This window comes from Grammomys surdaster, unplaced genomic scaffold (assembly GCF_004785775.1).
Source record: "Grammomys surdaster isolate TR1022 unplaced genomic scaffold, NIH_TR_1.0 126048, whole genome shotgun sequence".
NCBI classification, from domain to species: domain Eukaryota; kingdom Metazoa; phylum Chordata; class Mammalia; order Rodentia; family Muridae; genus Grammomys; species Grammomys surdaster.
This window is the reverse complement of record NW_021620860.1, coordinates 938,845-963,711: the sequence shown is the minus strand read 5'-3', so window position 1 is coordinate 963,711 and position 24,867 is coordinate 938,845. Positions and strand designations below refer to the sequence as shown.

The window sequence follows — 24,867 nt, the reverse complement described above, 5'->3', positions numbered from 1 at the left end:
CATTACTCCCCCCTTTTTATAAAGGGCTGATCCATTGTGTCAGAGTATAGTGTATGTATAAGTACATGTAGAGTCCTATTCCTCAGCCCTTCCTTATACATCCATTCCTTATCATCCATCTACTCAGCCTCGGATACATGATTTTCCCTGGATAACAGTCCAGACAAATGAAGTACAGATCGGCTTGAACCCAGTGTCTTCCTACATCTTCTCTATGTTTGAAAACGCTCATTGTAACTTGAAAGCACTGGCTCTTCTTCTTTGGTGACTACAGTGATATCACGGAAAGATCAACCTCTTAGGTCTCTCACACTTCTCTGGTAAGAATCATGTGGGATCCCAGACCATCTGTTCGTGCTAAACATTGACTTTCTCAGGAGGACTGTGATCCCAAGCACCCACACAGCCAGGATAGCCCCAGGTTCAAGGTCAGCCTAGCTTCCATGAGACCCTGTCTCAAAATCAAAAGAAAGTAGAAGTCAGAGCAGTACCGGTATGGTGGGGGCACACCTGTAATCCTAGCATCTAGGGAGGCTGAAGCTGATCGATCCTGAGTGAAAAGGCTACCCTGAGGTCATAGACTTTCAAAAAAAAACACCCCAAACTGGACTCCGACCAAACAACTAAAGGACAAAGTGGCAGACTATCCTTTTCCTTATTTAGACACTCAACTTGGCAGTCTCACTGCACCGTTTTAGCTTGTGATGGATAAGATTACTTACTATGCACCCTCCATTTTGAATTCAGGCAGTTGTAACTCCATAATACATTTGGCCACCTGTCACCAGTTGAATCAGTCCCTGCAGACATTCACGATTCCTTCTAGTCTCATACTGTTTACAGATCTGGCAAGCAGTGAGATCTTTAACTATTTATGAAAACAGCTCAGAATCCTTTTAACTCAGCGACTTGGTGTCTATTAACAATATGCAGTAATAAGTTAGCTCACAAACTATATGCTGTTGCAAGGTAGCTTTTTCTCATTGCAGACAAATGCATACTCAAAACATTCTCTGTAGGGTAACAAGGCGACCAGGATTTGAAACACCATGTTTCTACTAATACCTCTAGACATTTGGCGGGGGGTGGTGAGGGGAGGTGTGTGTCCAAAACTGGCCTCTTAGCTAGTCAAGGATAATCCAGCCTTTAAGTTTTAAAAGACTAGTATCTTCCCAACCTGCAGTTCTCAAAATGTGATAACTAGGTTGGGAAGACACATGGAGAAAGGAAATTTTGAATACAAACAGGCAACACTGCAATACTAAGTTTTGTCTCCACTGCAGTTTCTCCTTTCCCCTAAATTTAGACTGAGGTGAAGAGGTGGCAACTGACGCAGGACTAAAAAAGGCTTTTTCACCTGGATTTTTACCATGCGAAGGAATACAGTAAAAGATGTTCTGTCTAGAATTCAGGGAAAAACGAGAAATGGAAAATGAAAAGCATAACAGGTCGAAACTCTTCCCCAAGCAAAGTCCAAGATGGCCGAGCAAAGAACCAGCAGAGGATGCAAAAGCCCGATCCCCCACGCCCTCCACCCGCCCAAGGGAAATAAAGCGCTAAGCCACGCCTCCTTACATCACCGACAGACGTAATCTCGCTCTCCAGAAAACGTGCCGCAGGGCGCAGGCCCCGCCCCGTGGAAAGAAGGGCGGCCCCCCCGGACGTGAAGCACGCTGGGACTCCTCTCGAGCTTCCCAGCAGCCTCTGCGACGGGCGTGGTGCGTAAGGAGCTGACCAGCGGTGGCCGTTCTCCGTAAGATGGCGGACCGGCGGCGGCAGCGCGCTTCCCAGGACACTGAAGACGAAGAATCTGGTGCTTCGGGTTCCGACAGCGGCTCTCCGGCGCGGGGCGGCGGTAGCTGCAGCGGGAGCGCCGGAGGCGGCGGCAGTGGCTCGCTGCCTTCTCAGCGCGGCGGCCGCGGCGGGGGCCTTCATCTGCGACGGGTGGAGAGCGGGGGCGCCAAGAGCGTAGAGGAGTCTGAGTGTGTGAGTGAGCGCCTGCGGGGCGGCGACCCGGCAGGGGGCGGGGTGTAGGTGCTGCGGGATGCTGGGCCTCCTGTTTGAGGGAAAGGTTATCCCGCTGCGAATTTGCATCCACCCAGAGCCCCAGGGAAGAAGGACTAGGTGGTTTCTGAGCTCAGGGCGTGCAATGTTTACACAGGAACTGGGGCTGGGGATGTAGAAAACCGCCATGCTTGATGTGGCTTCTGAAGATTTACCTTTCCCCATATTCCTATCCAACCATTTGTGTTGATTCTTCAGTCGTCCCTCATGTTTATTTGCGGGTGGGCTCCGCACGTCTGAAAATCACAGCTCTAACCTGTGTTATCTTCTTCCTCTCAGGAGAGTGAAGATGGCATGGAAGGAGATGGTGAGTGATTTTACTTTATCGTGAATTCTTTTGGACATAAATTGAGGCCACGTATACCTTACATTAGATTTCTCTCAGATTGTTAGGGGTTTTTGGAGAGTGTGCCCAGGGGGGTGACATTTGTGTCATAGTGATTGTGAGCATACTTGTTTTGTTTGGTTCCTTTTTGGAAGGTGAATTAAAGTACCACCTGACAACAGCATAGGTTTTCGTCAGCATGGTCACAAACTTCTCCATCTGTAAACAGAAACTATAATTTTATCTGCTTCGAAAGTTGCTGCATCCAAATTAAGTGAAGATTATTGCCTGGCCCAAAACGAGCTGTCAGAAATATAGTAATAAACATTTATATTATTACACTTCACATAATTTGTCTTTTTCCTTTCAGCTGTTCTTTCTGATTACGAAAGTGCAGAAGATTCAGAAGTGAGTGTGGTAGATTCTTAATCCTTATGGCGTAAGTCAGAAAATGTCTTTTAAAAACCTGCATCTGTATGTTACAAAAGTTCTCTGTCTTGTTTCTCTGCTTGTACATTCTTCATGTGTGCTTTTAAAAGTCTGTTAGAAGCCAGATGATGGTGGCACATGTCTTTAATCCCAGCCTTGCCCAGTTAATGACAGCGACTTGAAGCCACACCTCTTGAAGGGACAGGTCACACTTAGTTGATTTATTCTCAGTGATGAAAGTGAGTTTCTGAATCAGAGAATACAATGCTGAAATCCTTTACAAGGTGTTTGACAGTGTGTACTATCTAGGTTGAGAAGACAGCCACTTGACTAGCTTCCCACCCTTGTATTTTGAATACATGAAAGGACAGAGTTCTGAGTAGTTTGTGCAAAAAACATATCCCTTAGTTCATCGATAGAGCTTTTTGGTGTCTGTGGGAATGTTTTCCAAGGCAGACAACATGTTGTAAACTTTCTTGTTTTGATTGGATAAAAACTGTAGATGCTATCAGAATTACATTGTCACTGCGTTATTTTGTCCAGGAGTTGTTGAACAGACTCTTGCATTTTGTATTTTGGAGATGGGGTTTATATTCAGGAAGAACTGGATTGTGGATCAAGGACTTGGTCTCTGAATATGTTTGTTGCATTATTTAGGTTTTGGAATTTCTTTGTTTGGTGATGCTATAGGATAAGCCTACAGGTCAGTGCATGCAGGAGTAGTGCCTACCACTGAGTGTTTCACCTCAGCCCTTAGCCTATGAATATTGTGGGATTTTGACTATCTTACCCTATTACACTTTAGGAGATAACAGCATTATTTCAGAATTCCTATTTTAGGAAGTTGCACAAAAGAAAACAATACACTAGAAAAACTGAGGAAACAAAGACATGTGGCACGGAAATCAATTTGGCAAAATATAAATTCAAATAAGGGCTGGGGAGATGGCTCAGTTGGTAAAGAGGGCCTGAATTCATGACTAGTGTGAAGAGTTGAGTGTGATGGTGTGTGTAATTCCAGTGCTGGGGAACGCAGAAACAGCTGTGGAGTTTGCTGACCAGACGTTCTTGCCTTCCCCGTAAGCTCCAAATCACAGAGCTCAGAAACTACAGTGAACTCCTTTCCCGAGGAAGAATATCTGATTCTCTGAGTTCCATATGCATGTTTACACATGTGTGCATTTCTGCACAGGGATGCTGTTGCTGTTCAAAATCTAGCATTTAGGAGTCAGGCTGGAAGATTGTTCAAGGCCATCCTGGGAAATATGAAAGTTTAAATTTTTTTATTTTATGTATATGCATGTTTTACCTGAAAAAATATATGTGTGTGTGTACATACATACATACATACATACATGTATGTATGTATACAGCCTGAGGAGCCTCTCCTAAAAGCTTTGAAGGGATTCTACTCAAATGCTCCTGGAGTCCTTGATGGATGCCACAGCAAAGAATTTTGGACAAGTCAGAGTGAGGCAAAGTTAGTTGAGGTTATTGATAAAAAGAAGAATGAAGCTGAGCATAGTGACACACACCTTTAATCCTAGCACTAGAAGGCAGAGGCAGGTGGATCTCTGTGAGTTTGAGGCCGACCTGGTCTACAGAGTGAGTTCCAGGATAGCCAGGGCTACACAGAGAAACCCTGTCAGAAAGGGGGGGGGGGGGGGAAGGAGGGAAAGAAAGGGAACAGCAAAACAACCAAAAATTGCCTTAAAAGGATAAAACTCAAGTTACGGAGAGTACAAGGTAAAAGGATGTAAGAGGGGAACATGCCCATTGTTTTTACTTGTTTGTTTGTATGTGTCTGTTTTCTTGTTTTGTTTTTTTTTTTTCGAGACAGGGTTTCTCTGTGTAGCCCTGGCTGTCCTGGAACTCACTCTGTAGACCAGGCTGGCCTCAAACTCAGAAATCTGCCTGCCTCTGCCTCCCAAGTGCTGGGATTAAAGGCGTGCACCACCACCAGAGAATGTTCTTAAAGACAAAAGATTCACCAAAGGGGTTCCTATTTCTACAGAGATCACAAGGAGGCAGACTTTTAAGGCGTAATTATTTTTGCTTTTGTCTGTTTGGTTTTTTGTTTCAAGACAGGGTTTCTCTAGCCCCGCCTGTCCTAGAACTTGATTTGAATACCATTCTGGCCTCAAACTCAGAGATCTGCCTGCCTCTGCCTCCCAAGTGCTGGGGTTAAAAGTATGGGCTACCACTGTAATTTCAGATACTTAGGCGGTCAAGGCAGAAGGATCATAAAAGCCAGCCAAGTAATGCAGAGTGATCTTGTTTCATATTCTTTTTTTTTTTTTTTTCTTCCCCTTTGAGACAAGATCTCACTAGGTATACTGGCTGACCTAGTACTTGCTTTGTAGATCAAGTTGTCCCTGAACTCACAGACATCCACCTGCCTCTGCCTTAACATATTCTTCCACACCAGGCTTCAGAATAAAATTTTGAAAAAGCAGTTGGGGTTGTAGCTTAGTGGTAGAATGCTCTGTATTTTAAAAGATATTATTAAGGCCAGGCATGGTGGTGCACACATTTAATCTCAGCACTTAGGAGGCAGATACAAGATCAAGGTGGATCTCTTGAGTTTGAGGCTACCCTGGTCTACACAGCTAGTTCCAGGATAGCCACGGTTTATATTATATGTCTTTGCCAAAACAAAAATAAATGAATAAAGAAAATACAAAAATGGGCAGGGGAATGTAGCTCAATGCAGGGAGGGGGTACTTGCCTAGCATGTGAGAGTCTGTGGGTATAACTCAGTACTGAGTATAAGAAAATTTTGACTATGAAGGAAAAGCTAGGTCAAAAGGTGATTTGGGCCAGGTGGTGCATACCATTAATCCCAGAACTCTATTTGTGCACTAGGCTGGCCTGGAACTTACTTCTGCCTCCCAAGTGCTGGGATTAAAGGTATTTGCCACCATCCCCTGCTTAGAAAAACCTGTTTTAACTAGCAAATACTTAGAGGTAAGAAGGGAAGGTATACACAAAGACAATTCTTTGTTTTTACTTTGTAATATAGGAGAAAAGCCTCTGCTTTAAGAAGTAGAATTGGTCAGGATTGAAGAATAAGGATTCACCAGAGGCTTATTCTAAGTAAGGTTCAAGAAAGCCAATGAAGCCAGGCGGTGTGTGTAGGTCAGATTCCCTACATTGAGGCCCTGGAAGACCAGTACTTGATGCCGCAAAGGCAAGGCCTCAGTTGTAGTGGATATCTCAGTATATTGGAGATGTCAGGAAATTGAGGCATTTATTGAGAAAACCTGCAGAATTCTTGACTAATCAAATAATAATAATCAAAACTATTCTGTCTTTGGGTTACTGTTGCTGTGATGAAAGACCAAAAGCAACTTGGAGAGGAAAGGGTTTATTTTGCTCACATATCCCCAGTCACAGTCCACTGAGAAAAGCTAAGGCAGGAACCTGGGGGTGGAAGCTGATATAGAGGCCATGAGGCTGCTCCTTACAGGCTTGCTCCTCATGGCTTGCTTAGCTTGCTTTCTTATGGAACCCAGGACCACCAGCTCAGTAATGGTACCACCTACAATGGGCTGGGCCCTCCCCCATTGGTCACTAATTAAGAAAATGCCTTACGGCCTACCAACAACCAATCTTATGGATGTTTTTTCTCAATTGAGGTTCCCTTTTCTTAGATTATTACAAGTTGACATAAAACTAGCCAGCACATCTCCCCTCAAACAAAAGCCTAGGACTAGATGGATTCACTGCTGAATTCTTTCAAACTTTTAAGGAAGATCTACCAATCCTTCTTAAGTTATTCTATACATAGAAAGAGAAGGAACACTGCCAAATTCAGTTGTGAAGCCAGTATAATCCTGGTGTCAGAACTAGGTAAAGATATAATTGAAAACAACAGATCATTTTCTCAGATGAATATAAATACGGAAAATCTCAGCAAAATACTTGCAAACCAAATTCAGGAACACATGAAGATTATACATCATGACTAGAGGTGCAAGGTTGGTGAGACATGGGTAAATTAATGAATCTAATGCACCATATAAGTAAGCTAGAGGGCAGTGAACTCGAAGAAGTTAGGGAAGGTGTCTCATTCAGGATAGAATTGTTGGCCAGATTTATGACTCTTTTTTTTTTTTTTTCAGAAAAAGAAGCTTCTTATAAGAAAGTGTCATATGTCATCACATACTACTTGAAGTCTATAGAAAAGTGAAGTGAACTTAGGGATGGTGACACCTGAAGGAAAAAACAGAAGTAGAGTTGGTTCAGTATGGAAGTGTCTAGAGGCTAGAAAAAGGTGTGGATCCCATGGAACTAAAGTTACAGGTGGCTGTGAGCCACCAAAGTGAGTGCTCAGAACTGTAAGCTGAGCTCGGGCTCTCCCCACTTAGGTAGTAGTATATAGGAATATGTCTCCTTTCACAAAGTTGCAGATGGACCCAGCCTTCATGTTTACACCTCCCCATCCATGACTTTCTCAGAGACTTGTGGGCAGTGACTGAAAAGACAGATCTCTACAGCACTTGGTCTGGCTGTGAGCTAGTCATGCCTGTTGAAGCAAATGTGCTTTATTCTCTAGTGTATTAATAATAAACACATTCTTTAAGATACAGGACTGGAGAGATGGCTCAGCAGTTAAGAGCATTTGCTGCTCTTCCAGAGAACCCGAGTTCAGTTCGCTGTTCCTAGCACCCACGTTGGGTGGCTCATAACCACCTGTAACTTTAGCTCCATGGCTCTCACACCCTTTTCTAGCCTTCAGAAACTTGCACACATATCTTTGATACTTATCAACGTGGGTGGGTAGGACATAACAGACTTTGAGTCTGTTTTGGAGTCTCCTCAACACTACACTGTTCTGTTTTACCCAGTAAACAAAATTAGTTTATTCCTTGTGTTTGTGTATAAAATTGGATTTTACTTTATAGTCTTGGTTGCCCTGGAACTCACTATGTATAGACATGGTAAGCTTCAGATTCACATATGTGCCTGCTCTGCCTCCCTAAACTGTGACCAAAGCTGTTCATCATTGTCCCCAGCAAAACTTTTTCAATAGGATTGTATGAGTTTCCTCATTGACATTCTATCACAGCCTAAAGAGAATGCTGTATAAAACAAAGGTCCCTCATTAATAGTGCTGTTTGTAACAGTTAGGCTTTTTATTTTTTTGTGCCCGCCCCATTTCCCAAAAAATGAATGACACAGAAGCTTATTTATGAGTTATGCCCAGACCTTAAGCTATGTTTGTTCCTAACTAGCTCGATCTGTTACACTAACCTAAGTTCTGCCACATGGCTGGTTACCTCTCTTCAGTTTCACATATCTAACTCCCTCTGAGTCTAGGTCGAATCTCCACACACCCCCCCACTCCCCTTTTCCCAAGTTCTTCCCTCTGCCACATGTCCCATCTTACTATTTATTCTGCTTTGCTAAATAGGCCATAGGTTTTCTATTTTAACCAATCAAAAGGTGCCGGCAGGCAAGAAAGGCCAGAGACACGTGTCCACCACTCAAACAGCCAAAAGTGTTTAAATCTTTAAATTACCTAGATATGGTAATAAAAAAATACGATGTCTGTAAATCTAGCTCTTAGATTCAAAGTCAGCCTCAGCTATACAGTTAGACTCTGCTGGGGGGGGGGGGGCGAGGCAGATGGCTGGGTGGGAAACTCAGTGATTAAAAGGTTAAAAACACTCACTATGCCGGGCGGTGGTGGCGCACGCCTTTAATCCCAGCACTTGGGAGGCAGAGGCAGGCGGATTTCTGAGTTCGAGAGTTCGAGGCTAGCCTGGTCTACAGAGTGAGTTCCAGGACAGCCAGGGCTACTCAGAGAAACCCTGTCTCGAAAAACCAAAAAAAAAAAAAAAAAAAAGACAAAAAAAAAAAAGACAAACACTCACTATAGGGCTGGAGAGATGGCTCAGGGGTTAAGAGCACTGACTGCTCTTCCAGAGGTCCTGAGTTCAATTCCCAGCAACCACATGGTGGCTCACTACCATCTGTAATGGGATCTGATGCCCACTTCTGGTGTGTCTGAAGACAACTACAGTGTATACATATAAATAAATTTTAAAAAATAAATATTAAAAAAAAAAAAACACTCACTCCACCAGGTGGTGGTTTATCCCTTTAATCCCAGTACTCAGGAGGCAACAGCAGGCAGATCTCTTTGAGTTCCAGGCCAGCCTAATCTACAGAGCCAGTTCCAGACAGCCAGGGGTACTCAGAGAAACTGCCATGAAAAGACTGAAGAAAAACAATTGCTGTTCTTGTAGAGGACCCTGGTTTTGTTCCCAGCACTCCACCCACATGGCAGCTTACAGCTCCCTGTGACTCTAGGTCCAGCAGCTCTGACATGTCACAGCCACAGCTGTCTGCATGCATGTGGTGCACTAACATACATTCAGGTGTGCACATAGATGTATAGAAGAAAAACAGATAATTTTCTTTTAAAGTTGAAATTCAGAAAGCATGTGAGTGGAAGAGCAAAATGAAGTAGCATCATATATATTCAGCAAGCAAATTTTTGTATTGTCTGCTCCATACTCTGGGGCTGAGGAAAGTTCTGAGTGATTACCATCCCCTTCATCCTGAGCAGGGAAACAATGTAATTGTACAGGACAGAAAGAATCCAGGGTGGATAAAGATTAGATTGTCACAGTGCAGCTGTGGTTAAGCCTCTTCAGTTCTCCATTACTTTTCTGAGAATCCTCACTCAAAACACTTTGAAGACAAAATATCCAAATGTTGAGTGGTTTGGAGTGTAAACAGAAATGGAAAAGACAGGAAGAGGGCTTAATTGGCTTGTTTGTCTAGGTCACTTAGGCAAGCTTAACTTTAATAAAGGGCAACATACTGAAAGCTTCTAACCTAGTCAGGACTAGCTCTGACCAGATTCCTGGGACTAGCCTGCTCCTGAAGTAACAGGGCAGTCAGGTTTAGGTTAGGTGCCAGACATGGTAGGAGGATCAGAGACCAGTGTACACACACCTTACAGGTGGTAGAGGGTCATCACTGATGACTAAACCACCTTCCCTTCAGTCCATTTCTCTGCATTGTTATAGCTCTTTAAACCTCCCTATGTAACCTATTGTTCTGTCTCCTTGGTACTAAGTCTGGAGAGAATAGGGGAGAAGGTATGACCCTGTTTAAAATTGATCGTTTTCCCCTGTGTGGAACTAGCCATACCTTTATTTTTTGTCACATTTTAATCCTAATGATACCTTTTTTTTTTTTTTTTTTTTAAGTGGAGAGATCTAATATTCTTTGTCAGGAACTGGATCATTCAAACTTGGTCCGTTAAAGAAAAGAAAAAAGCCAGGTGTGGTGACTCATGCATTTAATCCCAGCACCAGGAGGCAGAGGCAGGTTTGAAGCCAGCCTGGACTACATAGCAAGTTCCAGGACAGCCAAGACTACATGGCAAGACATTTTCTAAGGAAAAAAAGGGAGGGGCAGGTAATGGTTCAGAGAGAGAGTATTCATACATTGGCTGTTTTCATTTCTACAGCAGGTTGTTCTCTTAAGATTTTCCAGATATGGCCGGGCGGTGGTGGTACTTGGGAGGCAGAGGCAGGTGGATTTCTGCGTTCGAGGCCAGCCTGGTCTACAGAGTGAATTCCAGGACAGCCCGGGCTACACAGAAAAACCCTGTCTCGAAAAAACAAACAAACAAACAAAAAAGATTTTCCAGATAAAAATCTCATAATTTCATGATGTTACTGTGGATAGTATTGTTTTTCTCTAGGACTCTCATGCTATAGAAATATAGTCTTAGAAGCTGGATGTGGTGGCGGATGCCTTTAATTCTAACACTTGGGAGGCAGAGGCAAGCAGATCTTTGTGTGCTCCAGGCCACTCTGGTCTACAGAACAAATTTAAACAAGCCAGGGTTATGTAGTAGGTCTCTTGTCTCCACAACAACAGCAAACTTGTATGATCTGGGCCTGAAATACACACAGTTCAGTGGTTGGTGCTTGTCTTGCCTGTTTGAGACCCTGAGCTTGATCTTTACATTAGAGGATGGGAGATAGTAAAATAAATATACCCCAGCTTCAGTCCTAGCTCCAAAAGAAGGGCTGTTGAGATGATTCAGTGGATAAGAGTACTTTCGTGAAGACTGTCAACTTGAGTTTACTTTCTGGAACCCACGCGTGGAAGGAGAGAATTAACTCCCAGATTGTCCTCTGACCTCCACATGAGCCATAGAAAACTTTTGTCCTTTTGTTTTCTCAGTCTGGTTATAGAATCCTGAGTGTTTGAGATCTTAGATTCAAAGGAGCTCTGTTTTTGTTTGTTTTGTTTGTTTGTTTTTTCTTTCTAAGTTGAAGTGGGAGCTCAGCGTGATACCTAGGCTAGCATTGAACTCTCAACCTTCTTGCCTCAGCTTCCTGAGTTGATGGGATTATAGATGTGTGTCGCCTCACTGAAGCCACATAGTCACGAAGATTGGTAATTTCTACTCTAAGAGATTTTTAAAAACAATTGCTTATGGTGTGTGTGTGTGTGTGTGTGTGTGTGTGAATGCCATGGCATGCATGTGAAAGTTAGAGGAGTGGGAGTAGGGTCTCTCCTTACACTGGGTGGGTTCTGTGGCTCACACTCTGGTCGTGGTTCAGCAGCTAGTGTAGTTACTCACTCACTAAGCCATTTTGTCAGTCTCCTAAAACATTTTGAAATGAGGAAATTCTCAATTTATGCCAGATTATTATTACTATGTTAAACATTATATCTTTAATATTTATGGAAAGGGAAAGAAAGTCTCTATAAAGCTAGTCTTCTAGTCTCTTGTTCCTTTCCTCAGACTGTCACTGTTAAAAATTCCTTACCTGTGTATTCAAGAACTATCTGTAAAGAAATGTGCATATTTTGTGTGTGTGTGTGTGTGTGTGTGTGTGTGTGTGTGTGTGTGTGTGTTGGAGGTAGTTCTCTAGTGCCTTGTTCTCTAGAAGTTTGTTAGGAATGTTGGCTTCGGGTTAAATATATGTCGCCTTGCCATGCTAGGCAGATACTCTACCATAGAGTTAATAACCCCAGCCTTTGTAATGCTTGTTTTAGTTTCTATTTAGTTTGTGTAGAAGCCAAGACAAGCTCTGGTGTCATTCCTTAAGAACTAGCCATTTTGTTTTTTGAGGCAGGGTCTCTCATGAGATTCAGAGGCTCCTCAGAAAGGCAGGTTAGCTAGCCAGCAAGACCCAGGAATCTCTCTGAGCCTCTTGAGCTCTAGGATTTCAAGTGTAGACCACCATGCCTGGCTATGTACACGGGTGCTAGACCTAGGTCCTCATGGTTTTGTGGCAAGTACTTTATGAGCTGAGCTATCTCCTCAGTCTATGTTTTTTTTTGTTTTTATGAGGCAATATCTCGTATAGCACAGATTGGCCTCACTTAATATGTAGCTGAAAATGACCTGGTATACCGGTCTTGTCTCTACCCCCCAAGTGCTGGAATTATTAGCATGAGCCACCATACTTGCTGTGCTTGTTTTTAATTCTAACACTGTAGTGAATGTTTCTCAAAAGAATGGAAAATAAAAATTTACTATTCAGATCTTATCTCTATAGTTAACAAGGATGGATACCTTTTCAGGGTGAAGAAGAATACAGTGAAGAGGAAAATTCCAAGGTGGAGCTGAAATCAGAAGCTAATGATGCAGCTGATTCCTCTGCAAAAGAGAAGGGAGAAGAAAAGCCTGAATCTAAAGGCACTGTGACTGGGGAGAGGCAGAGTGGGGATGGACAGGTCAGTATACAGCACAGCCCTCCCCTTCGGGGCTGGCACTGGGCCTCTCAGCTCCTTGGAAGAGTAAGGAGGCCCTTCTCTTCCAGGAGAGCACAGAGCCTGTGGAGAACAAAGCGGGTAAGAAAGGCCCTAAGCATTTGGATGATGACGAAGATCGGAAAAATCCAGCATATATTCCCAGGAAAGGGCTCTTCTTTGAGCATGATCTTCGAGGACAGACTCAGGAAGAGGAAGTTCGGTAAAAGCCACTTTCTGCTTTGCTGCTGCTGGCTACTGTGCTCAGTGCTTACTGTCTGTCAGATGCTTTGCCTGCACCGCCTCCTTTACTACTCAGAACAATTTAAGATGAGTATTACTGATGAGGAATGACGCTCACAGTGCTTGGTAGCTAGATGCTAGGCATGCTACCACACACTTGCAGTCCCAGCACTCAGAAGTCTGAAGCAGGATGGTTGTGAACTTGTGGCCAGTTTGGTTACCTAATGAGACCCTGTCTCACAGAGCAAAAAGAGGTGGGTGTAGTAGTGTGCAGCCCAATTCCAGCTCTCAGGATGAAGAGGTAGGAGAATCTCAGGTGAGTTCCAGGCGAGCCTAGCCTACATATAACAATTTCCAAGGCAGCCAGAGTTACATGATAAGACCCTGTCTTTAAAAAAGGAAAGATTTGGGGCTGGAGAGATGGCTCAGTGGTTGAGAGCACTGGCTGCTTTTCTAGAGGTACTGAGTTCAATTCCCAGCAACCACATGGTGGCTCACAACCATCTGTAATGGGATCTGATGCCCACTTCTGGTGTGTCTGAAGACAGTGGTATATTTTAGTAGACAGATAATTTCTAAGTATTAATTGTCTCAAGACACCTCTGCTTGGTTTGGTCCAGACCCAAGGGACGACAACGAAAGCTATGGAAAGATGAGGGTCGCTGGGAGCATGATAAGTTCCGTGAGGATGAACAGGCCCCGAAATCTCGACAGGAGCTAATTGCACTTTATGGCTATGACATTCGGTCTGCTCACAATCCTGATGACATCAAACCCCGAAGAATCCGGAAACCTCGGTAAGAAAATTCAGTACCCTTTCTAATCTTTTAAGTGACTGAGGATGGGATATGGAACATCGCCCTGACTGCTTTGTTGTTATTGTTGTTTGTTTGTGGAGATCTCTTTTTTTGTTTGTTTTTCTTTACAATTCTACTGTTTCAGATTTGGAAGTCCCCCACAAAGAGATCCAAACTGGATTGGTGATCGATCAAGCAAGTCCCATCGCCACCAGGGTCCTGGGGGCAACCTACCACCTAGGACATTTATTAACAGGAATGCAGCAGGTACTGGCCGCATGTCTGCATCCAGGAATTATTCTCGATCTGGGGGCTTCAAGGAAGGTCGTACTAGTTTTAGGCCTGTGGAGGTTGGTGGGCAGCATGGTGGCCGGTCTGGTGAGACTCTTAAGCATGAAGCTAATTACCGGTCACGGCGTCTGGAGCAGACTCCTATGAGGGATCCATCTCCAGAACCAGATGCTCCATTGCTTGGAAGTCCTGAGAAAGAAGAAGTGGCCTCAGAGACACCAGCGGCTGTGTCTGATATCACACCACCAGCTCCTGACAGGCCCATTGAGAAGAAATCCTATTCCCGGGCAAGAAGGACCAGGACCAAAGTTGGGGATGCAGTCAAAGCTGCTGAGGAGGTTCCTCCTCCCTCTGAAGGGCTCACTTCAGCAGCCACAGTCCCAGAAACTACTCCTCCAGCTGCTAAGCCTGGGAACTGGGAGGCTCCAGTAGATTCTACCACAGGTGGACTTGAGCAAGATGTGGCCCAGCTAAATATAGCAGAACAAAATTGGAGTCCAGGACAGCCTTCCTTCCTGCAGCCACGGGAACTTCGAGGTAGGCATTCCAGGCTGGGGTCTAGATCTTACTATGTCACTGGGACTTACCTCTCAGGAATGCAATGTGTGACAGAGATAGCTCCTTACTCCTTAACAGGACAGACTCACAGGTTTGTCTGCTTGTCTTCAGAGCAGTTTCTGTGATCCCCAAGCCTGTCTGGCTGCTTATGCACACTGTTAACTGTCAAAACTTAGCTCCTTAGTATTGGATAAATTTTCACTTCTCTGCACAAAAAGTGATAGAAGATAGCATCTTCAGACTGTCTCAGCCAGTGATTAAATGTTGGAAGGCAGAAACGTATTTGAATCTGGATATTTTGTTCTAAAAGAAAATCCTAGCCGGGCAGTGGTGGCACACGCTTTTAATCCCAGCACTTGGGAGGCAGAGGCAGGCGGATTTCTGAGTTCGAGGCCAGGCTGGTCTACAGAGTGAGTTCCAGGACAGCCCGGGCTATACAAAGAAACCCTGTCTCGAAAAACCAAAAAAAAAAAAAAAAAAAAATTCTTTCTAACATCCTTTCTTCTAGAGACAGACTTCTTACTGGAACTATGTATGATACTGGTGCTTTTTGGTATGTTTTGAAATGTGGCTAGAAGGAAGAATTGAACTTTTAATTAATTAATTTTATAAACACATGTATGATGGTAGTACCAAATACCTTTAATTTCAGCACTAGGGAGGCAGAAGCAAGTAGATCTCTGTATTCAAGGCCAGACTGGTTGACAGAGTGAGTTCCAGGACAGCTAAGGCTATACAGAGAAACCCTGTCTCGAAAAACAAAAAAAAAACAAACAAACAAAATAAAAGCACACGTAGCTAGCAAGTATCATTTCATTTTTGAAAAGCCTTTTTTTTTTGAGATTTTATTTTTAATTTTTATAATTTATTTATTTTTAACTCATGTGCATTCTTTTCTTTTTTTTTTTTTTCTTCCTACATTTATGTCTTTGAAGGTCTCAGATCCCCAGAAAGTTAACAGGCAGTTATAGGGTGCCATGTGGGTTTGGGGATTTGAACTCTGGTCTTCTGGAAGAGCAGCCAGTGCTCTTAACCTCTGAGCCATCTCTCCAGCCTGTAATTTTATTTTTATGTGTGTGTTTTTCCTGCACCTGTATCTGTGCACCATGTGTGCACAGTGCACATAGAGGCCAGAAGAAGACATCAAATTCCTTGAAAATAGAATTATAGATGTTTGGGTTGCCATGTGGGTGCTGGGAATTGAACCCAAGTCCTCTGGAAGAACAACCAGTGCTCCTGAGCTCTCTCTCCAGTCCTCTAGGGCAGACTTAAAGATTGGAAAACTTCATGAGCACTGGGAATTTTGCCACTCTACTTTGGTAGAGGTAACTTTATTTTAATTATTATTTCTTCTGGTTTTTTGAGATTACAATTGCATCATTTTTCTATTCCTGGTCCTCCTTCCAAACCCTTTCATGTATTCTTCCTTGCTTTCTTTGAAGTTCATGGCCTTTCATTAACTGTTTCATTAATAGTTATATGCACATGTGTATATACATTTATATTCCTAAATACATAATTATTCACCTTTCTCAGTCTGTATAGTGCTACTTGTGTATATGTTTTCAGGACTGACACTCTTTGATACGAGATAATCAGTTGGTGTACTTTTCCTAGAGAGAGACTGTCTCCTGCTCTCAGCATCCCTTAGCTGTCTATAGGTCTTTGTATAGGATTAAGGCCTGATAGGTTTTTCCACTCTCCACTTTGACATGTCTGTTGTTGTCCTTGTTCAGCTCATGTTTGGGAGAATTTATGGGTGTAGTTTCTGATGGTACTAGGAAAGTCTTTCGGCAAACTCCCTAATCCTCTGGCTCTTAAAATTTTTCCACCTCTTCTTCCTTGGCAATCCCTGAGCCATAGGTGCACAAGTTGTTTTCTTAGTGTGTCTGTTGGGACTGAGTTCCAAAAATGCATTTTGATTGGTTGTGTTTTTGTTTTCTGTAATGGTCTTCATCTATTGCAAAGCAAAGTTTCTTTGATGGGTGGTCAAGACTACATTGATATAAGGACAAATACGTAGTATGTAGTTAGGGATTATACTGGTTTAGTAAAATGGTAGTTGTAGATTCTCCAAGATCTATGACTTCACTACCTTGAGTAGTTGGCTAGATTTCCCTCTTATTGAGTGGATCTTAAGTCCAGTTACAGAGTACTGCACCCATGGTTTATCTGTGCTGTACCGGTCATTCTTGTGATTCATAGGTGCCTTAGCTGGGTATTGTTGCTTGCTTCTCCTTTAGAAGGTTGTGTGGTGCTTGCTGGTACCATGAAAACTAGTTCTCAGAAAAGAGACATTCAGATCAGTTTCTGCTCAGGAGTCTCTGGGCTGGTGCAGGTGATTTTTGAGCACCAAAAACTAGTGTAAACTATTGGTCCTAGAGTTAGTTGATCTCTGGACAGAGAAGTATATTTTTCATACTGATAACTTTACTGATATATTTGGAAGACTTTCTATAAACATTTTTAAAACTAAAACATCAGGCAACTCGTAACTGCCTGGAACTCCAGCTTTATGGAGTCAGTACCTGTCTTAGGGTTTTACTGCTGTGAACAGACACCATGACCAAGGCAATTCTTATAAAGGACAACATTTAATTGGGGCTGCCTTACAGGTTCAGAGATTCAGTCTATTATCATCAAAGTGGGAGCATGGCAGCTTCTAGGCAGGCATGGCGCAGGGGGAGCTGGGAGTTCTACATCTTCATCTGAAGGCTGCTAGTGGAAGACTGACTGCCAGGCAGCTAAGATGAGGGTCTCATAGCCCACACCCACAGTGACACACCTTCTCCAACAAGGCCATGCCTTCTAATAGTGTCTCTCCCTAGACCCAGCATATACAAACCATCCCAACACCTCTCTGACCTCCTTAAGCACGGACACAGATACACATACACACAAATACATAAATAAACTTACTTTATGGGAATTTATTTACTTTTATGTGTATGAATATTTTTGTCTGCATGTATATTTGTGCACCACATATATGTCTGGTGCTCTTGTAGGCCACAGGAGGGGATAGAATTCCATGGAACTAGTGTTACTAGTGGTTGTAAGCCATCACCACCACATAGGTGCTGGGAATCAAACCTGGTCCTTTGCAAGATCTGTGAGTGTTCTTAACCACTAAGTCATGTTTTAATTCTAAGTAATTTTTATCCAGAGAGAATATAGCCTCTTTTTCATATCTCGTGATGTTAGGAGACATTTGGGCCAGCATTTTATAGTATGTTTAATAATATGCTACAGTCTTCCAAGGTTCCTATATAGGGAAATATCTTCTTTAGAGGGAAAAAAATTTGAATTTGAGGTTTTTGCTAGTTTTTTTTTTTAAGATTTATTTATTTTTAAGAATATGAAGTACACTGTCACTGTCTTGAGATCCAACTTGAGATACAAGTCTTTTTTTTTTTTTTTAAGGGATTTGTTACTATAATAAAGATGTTAGTTGATTTTTCTAATTTGACAGCAGATAGTTTAAACATTTATTTATTTATTTTGTGTCTATGCATGCAGGTGTGTACACACACACATACCTGAATAGATGGGTGTACACTACATATGAGGGCATTGGATTCCCTAGAACTTCAGTTAAGGCCAGCCTGGTCTATAGAATGAGTTTCAGGACAACAAAGGCTACACAGAATAACAAGTCAAGCAGACAGTTTTAAAGGGTGAATGCACTTGTTATTTTCTTGATGGTACCTTTAAATCCTATTTACATTTATCTGTTCTCAACCAGTGACTTCTTGGTATATTACAGGTATGCCTAACCACATCCATATGGGAGCAGGACCTCCACCTCAGTTTAACCGGATGGAAGAAATGGTAACCTTAGTTAATGTGACAACACCATGACCAAAGCAACTTATAAAAGAAAGCACTTAGTTGGGTTTACAGTTGCAGAGGGTTAGAGGCCATGATGGCAGAGCAAAGACATGGCTTTGGATACATCTGAGAGTTTACATCTTGATCAAAAAGTAGGAGGCAGAGATAACACACATAGAATGGCCCAGGCTTTTGAAATCACAAAGCCTACCCGAGTGACATGCCTCCTAATCTTTCCCAAACAGTTCTGCTAACTGGGGACCAAGTATTCAGATCTGGATTATCCTCCTTCAGACTGCCATGTTTGTTCCCTGTTAAAACCAAAATAATCTCTTTATTGTTAGAGATGTTCTCTTATCCTTTAATGCAGACTGGCCTGGAACTTTATACAGCTCAGGTTAGCTTCACACTCATAGTCCTCCTGCTTTTGATTCCTACATTCTGAGATTACAGGATTTAGGCTGCCATGCCAGCTAATGTAAGTTCTTGATAGCAGTTTTTCCATTGATTACTCATGGGGTTTTATTTTGTTTTAATTTGGACCTCAGAAGTGTAGAACGTTTAGGTTCAAATGCTGTTGTTTTTCATCAATTTTTTCAGTTCATTTTATAAATACTTATTAAATACTGCCGTGTGCTAAGTAGTACAACATAAAGCAAGGAGGAGTTGATATGAGAATCACCTCTCTGGACTCTTAATCAGATCTCTCTATTTCAGGGTGTCCAGAGTGGTCGAGCTAAGCGTTATTCATCCCAGCGGCAGAGACCTGTGCCCGAGCCTCCTGCTCCTCCCGTGCATATCAGTATCATGGAGGGACATTACTATGATCCATGTGAGTCCTTTCTTAACTCTAAAGGGAATTAACCTTCCAGCTACGCAGTGGTCATCCTACATTGTCTAGTTGATACCTTCTTTATATGAGAAACTGAGAACCTTAAAGGTCTGCAGGACAGAAAGATATGCTGTTGTGGTATGAAGGGTCAGAGCTTATAAGAACCTCCATATATCTTACAGTGCAGTTCCAGGGACCAATCTATACCCATGGTGACAGCCCTGCCCCACTGCCCCCACAGGGCATGATTGTACAGCCAGAAATGCACCTTCCTCACCCAGGTAAGCTTGCACTCCTCCTGAGTCGTGTAGTACACAAGGGTTTGTGTTAGGACTCTACAAACCCTGCCTTTTCTTTTTTTTTTTTTAAACCCTGCCTTTTCAATACTGCTATGCTGTTGGACGCTGACTGTCCTGGCTGCTTATGCAGCAAACTCCGTTTTAAGTCCCATTCTAAGAACTGCCTTCTAGCCTGTTGTGCTTTGTGGTTAAACCATCTCAACATAAAAGTGTTGTCCTCTTCTACAGTTCCTGTTTTCCTTTTTGCCCAGGTTTACACCCCCACCAGTCACCAGCACCTCTGCCTAATCCGGGTCTCTACCCACCACCAGTGTCCATGTCCCCAGGACAGCCACCGCCCCAGCAGTTGCTTGCTCCTAACTACTTTTCTGCTCCGGGTGTCATGAATTTTGGTAACCCCAGTTACCCTTATGCTCCAGGAGCATTGCCTCCTCCTCCACCTCCTCATCTGTATCCTAACACACAGGTAAGATACCTATGTTTTCTAGGTTTACATCCTTTAAATCACACAGGGCTGTAGTAAGGGAGAATAGAATGTAAAAGAATTTTGTCGGAGCATTTCAATGCCTCTGATTCTCCTTTGTGGCACTATGATGCCCCTTGGTGGTCAGGAACTGAAACTACAGCTTATGTAATGTCTGTCATTGCTTATTTTCAGAGTTGTTTCTTGGTTTTTGTTTTTGTTTTGACACAGGGTATCTTACTTGAAACTTGCTATATAGACAAGGCTGGCCTTAAATTCACAGAGATCCACCAGTCTGTGCCTCCTGAGTGCTGGGACTAAGGGCGTGTACCTCCAAGCATGATCCTGTTTGGTTTTTTTGTTTTGTTTTAAGGTAGAATATCTCTGTAGCTCTGTTTGGCCTAAAATATATGATCCTCAGCCTTTTGACTCCGAGGTACTTGGGAAAACCATGCTTGGTTTTCTCTTTAGTTTCTCTAAGGATCAGTGTCTTACATTATATCTTGGGGTGTCCCCATGTGTTACTTATTCAACTGTACTAAGGAATATATTCTTCTTCTGGACAACATATCTTACCCCTGTCCTGAGGGCACTTGATACTATCTGGCATCTAGAATGCCAGGACTGAGCTCAGCCTTTCTGTCATCAGGTAATGGAATGAATGATTGCAGAGTTGGACACTGCTTTAAAGAATGAAACCAGGGACAGCAAAGATGGTTCAGAGGTTAAGAGCACTTTCTGCTTTTGCAGAGGACCCAGGTTCAGTCCTGTCACCCATGGTAGGCAGGCAGCTTACACTGGCAGTAACTCCAGCTTGAGGGGATCTGATAACTTTGTCATGACCTCTGAGGGCACCAACATCCATTCATACAGACACTGTCTTAGTTAAGATCACTATTGCTATGAAACAGAACTAATAGTATGACCAAAAGCAACTTGGGGTGGAAAGGGTTATTTTGCTTACATTACTGCATCACTGTTTATCATTGAAGGAAATCAGGCCAGGAACCTGGAGGCAGGAGCTGATGCAAAGGCCATGGAGGGGTGCTGCTCTCTGGCTTGCTCCTCAAGACTTGTTCAGCTGGTTTTCTTTTTTTGTTGTTTGTTTGTTTGTTTTCAGAGCTGAGGACCGAACCCAGGGCCTTGCACTTGCTAGGCAAGCACTCTACCACTGAGCTAAATCCCCAACCCTGTTTGTTTGTTTGTTTGTTTGTTTGTTTTTACAATCAGGAAAAACTGTGACTGTGTAGTGTCTGACAGAGAAAACAGCTGCTGTTTGACAGCTGGTGTTTTATTCAGATAGCACTTTCATTACACATGGTCCAAGAACATCCAAATAAAATCAGAAGTTAAAGATTGGTCTTCAAATGTCATAGCCAGCAATGCCAGGTTTGCCAGTGATTTCTCTGATATAAAATCACATCCACAATGTGACCAATTGAGGCTTGAAGTAAGTCATCAGCACTGGGGCCTTCTCGAAGCTACAGACAAACTTGGCTGTAGTCTAAGGTAGAAGGAGGTCTGTCTCGCTGAACCACTGGCTGTTAGTGGTTGGGTTTTTTTTATGTTTGTTTTTTGTTTTGGAGACAGGGAGTCACTATGTAGAGCAAGGCAATCCATACCTGGACGCCTCCCCCTCCCCCAAAAAGTATTTTTTAAAAATGGATGTTCAGTGCTTTTTTGTTTTTGCAGTTTGCTAACATTTTCTGTGTTAATTCTTAACTTTATTTTTTTTCCTTCCTGGGTTGTGGGATCCTAGGCTCCATCACAGGTGTATGGAGGAGTGACTTACTATAACCCTGCCCAGCAGCAGGTGCAGCCAAAGCCCTCCCCACCCCGGAGGACTCCCCAGCCAGTCTCCATCAAGCCCCCTCCACCTGAGGTATGGCTCCTTCCCACACTCCTAGTATATGGGCTTTGCTTTCTCTAGAGGGTTTCTATGGAAGGTGTTTTTTTTTGGGGGGGGGGGTATGACATGATAACAATTTCTAACTTTATTATTTCAGGTTGTAAGCAGGGGTTCCAGTTAATACGAGTTTTTGAATATTTTAAGTATAACATCATGTGAAAGTAAGTGCCCAATGTACTGTGACTCTTAGTCTAAATCTAATGCTCACACTTAGGTGCTTAATAAAACCACCTCATTAATGCTATCCCAGGGAACTTGTTTTATGAATGCATTGGGCAGAACTGAAGAGAAGTCATGCCTACCTTCAGATTTTCACTTGGGAAACTGCAGAATGAAAATAGAGGAGCCCAATCTAAACTAGATTAAGGAAAGAAAAAAATATGAGGTTAATTTGTTACAGTCAAAAAAGCCAATTGTAAAGATTTTAGAAGAGAGTGTCTGTGGGGCTGCCACAGGGCTTTGAGGGCTTTTGTGTTGGTTTAGGAGGTAAGGTCTCACTGCGTAGCCCAAGCCAGCCTCAAACTTCCCCTCTTCTGCTCTCACCCCTGAGTGCTCAAATTACAGGTGTGGGCCACCACACCTGACTCTGGGATGTTTTTATTGCTGTTGTTTTGTTTTGTGGTCATTAAAGCACATTATTTAGAAGCTTAGGGTGTAGCATGTTTAAGGTTTTAGACTTGATCCTTGGCGCCAAATAAACCACATTATTTAGAAATTGGCCTCTGAGAAGGCTTATATTAATACTCAGAGGTCCAACTCACACACAGTTCTTCTCTTCTTAACTCTCAATAGAACAGGAGAGGTGGAAACTCAGGAGTGAAGAGAAATGCAGCTGGCTGTCTACTACTCGGACAGCTTCAAAGGTTTATGGTGGCCCTGCCAGCAGATGGAGGATGAGGCCCTCTTTCTCTGAGGACAGGTCTGCTGGAGAAAGAAGAAACAGGTGGCTGCCTTCCACTTCCACTCCTCACTTGAGCTGCCTCGACTCAATGAGCAGAGACTGGACAACCCAGGCTTCAGAAGCCTGTTTTTTACTTTCTCCCCAGAAATTCAAGTGTCTTCTGCTTCCAAGGAAGTTCCTTCCTGCTTGTTTGTTTGAATGTTGATTTTTTTTTTTTTAAAGCCTGATTTACCCTTCTTAAGTTAATGTTTTTAGTTTTTTCTCTTTTTCCCTGCTCTGCCCTGACTTTACATGAAACAAGTTCATTTTAGTGTACTAGCCTTTCTGGGTTCCCTTCTGACTCCTCTCTTTACCCCACATAATTGAGAATGTTTTGACCAAGTGTAAAAATAGCTGGCCTTTTCCTTGTGATTGGTCTTTATTAGTCTCCTTCACTCCTCTAACCCTGTGGAAGCTGTCTGCACACAGCATCCCACTCAGAGCTGTAGAGGGGAGCTCAGAGCGAGCGAGTAGGAGCCCTTGTTTGGGGTGTAGGTTTTATAAATCTGAGCCTTCAACAGTACCTCTCTTCTGATGGGCTTCAGTCCTCCACTGAGGCAGAATCTCTGCTATAGGGAAAGAGAGCAAACTGGATGCTTTTGTGAGAAGGGAGGGTGGGGTGAGACCCTCTGCACTGTTAAGGGAATGCGCTGCTGAGTCCTCAGGGCTGTCAGAGGTAAGTGGAATTAGTGGGCCTTGCTTCTTTTCTTTGTAGCCCTCCTGCTACATCCCCTTCCCAGTTGTGGACCAATGCATCTCTAGAGACAAATACTATACAGCCGTCTGTCTGCCTTGTCTTTTGCAGTTCTTCTCCATTCCTTCCCTGCTACAAGTGTTTTTAGATGTTATTACTATACTTTCCCCAAATCCTGCTCCTGTACTTGCAAACTGTAGGTAACTATATACTAGACTTAAATCCTAAGGAAGCAAGTCACCTGGGCAAAGGCTGTCCCTCCTATCCTTCCTTTCATGGCATACTACATCCCCATCCCCCTGTGGGAGTCTGTTACTGCAGCACTGTGCCTGCCAGAGTTCCTGCAGCCCCTGAGGGGGAAGGTGATGGCTGTGTCTCTCTAGTAATGTCACTGTTTTTATTCTTCCCTCCTACAGCTGGCTTAACCACTCTTGAGTCGGGGTCGGGGGGTAACCCTCAAGGAGGAGATAACTAAGAGGTTCTTCCAGGGGTAGCTGGTGGTTGTGCCTTTTATAGGCTTCCCTTTGCCTTAAACCTGAAGATGTCTCCTCAAGCCTGTGGGCAGCATGCCCTGATTCCCAGACTAAGACACTGTGACAGTTGTCTGTTGGTCCACTGTGTTTAGTTGCAAAGATTTCACCGCGTGTGTTGTTTTTTGTTACTGTTTTAAAGAGTGCACATTTGTGATCAGCATTGTGACTTGGAGATAATAAAATTTAGACTGTAGACTTGACTCTGTTGCCAGTTATTGTGTGTCTTGATTTAGGAGGGAAGGAAGACTCTAATTTCACTACAGAATTATAGTCATAATTTGAGCCAGACTGGTAAAATGGAAGGTCAGAGAGGTAAGGAGCCCCCTTGAGTTCCAAAGTTTGAAACTAACAGTTTCTCATCCTTTGTTTGTTTGTTTGTTTGTTTTTCAGACCAGGGCCTCATTAGCTCAGGCTGACCTCTTCACTTATCTTTAGCTGAGGATTTCAGGTGTGCACTGCCACAGCAATTTCTGACTTGTTTTTTTTATATATATATGTATTTATACTTGGATTTTTTGTTTGTTTGTTTGTTTGGGTTTTTTTTTTTTTTGAGACCCTGTCTCACTGTGTATCACTATGCCCAGCTGTAGATAGCTATCTTTTATTGGAAAGTAAAGATGGCACTAAAATACCAAGGCCCACAATCTGAAGGACAGCTGCCAGTCTTAGAACTGGTAAGACAAGGAAAACAAAAGCCCTCCCACTAGTTCATGCTGCATTTATTTGAGACTCTGGAACACGCGCGCGCGCGCGCGCACACACACACACACACACACTAATTCCCAATTTTGAATTAACTTTCCTTGTGTGGAAGTTTACAGCTACACAAAGACCACTCAGTGTGGACAGCCAGTGGGCATTGTGGGAGCTGGAATCATTTGTTCTTATAAAACTTTACCTTGGTGGTGTGGGGATGCCCACAAG

At 43.1% G+C, this 24,867-nt stretch overlaps 1 protein-coding gene across 1 annotated transcript; it reads left to right on the top strand.

Annotated features, from left to right (window-relative positions):
• The first annotated feature begins 1,702 nt into the window (after nt 1-1,702).
• On the top strand, nt 1,703-24,143 carry Casc3 (CASC3 exon junction complex subunit). Its single transcript, XM_028755126.1, has 14 exons — nt 1,703-1,986; nt 2,344-2,371; nt 2,760-2,797; nt 12,386-12,538; nt 12,625-12,776; nt 13,417-13,593; nt 13,739-14,421; nt 18,209-18,273; nt 18,991-19,105; nt 19,288-19,386; nt 19,656-19,870; nt 21,627-21,749; nt 21,874-21,937; nt 22,569-24,143. Exons 1-13 carry the CDS (start codon nt 1,759-1,761, stop codon nt 21,895-21,897), a joined length of 2,100 nt encoding a protein of 699 aa, XP_028610959.1. The 5' UTR covers nt 1,703-1,758; the 3' UTR covers nt 21,898-21,937; nt 22,569-24,143.
• Nucleotides 24,144-24,867: the final 724 nt, after the last annotated feature.

Excerpts from the sequence above, each read along its gene's own strand:
- Casc3 (XM_028755126.1), top strand. The coding sequence starts at position 1,759 with ATGGCGGACCGGCGGCGGCAGCGCGCTTCCCAGGACACTGAAGACGAA. Across the intron at positions 2,372-2,759 it reads AGATGGCATGGAAGGAGATG|CTGTTCTTTCTGATTACGAA; the intron begins GTGAGTGATTTT and ends TTTTCCTTTCAG. Across the intron at positions 19,106-19,287 it reads GGGACATTACTATGATCCAT|TGCAGTTCCAGGGACCAATC; the intron begins GTGAGTCCTTTC and ends TATATCTTACAG.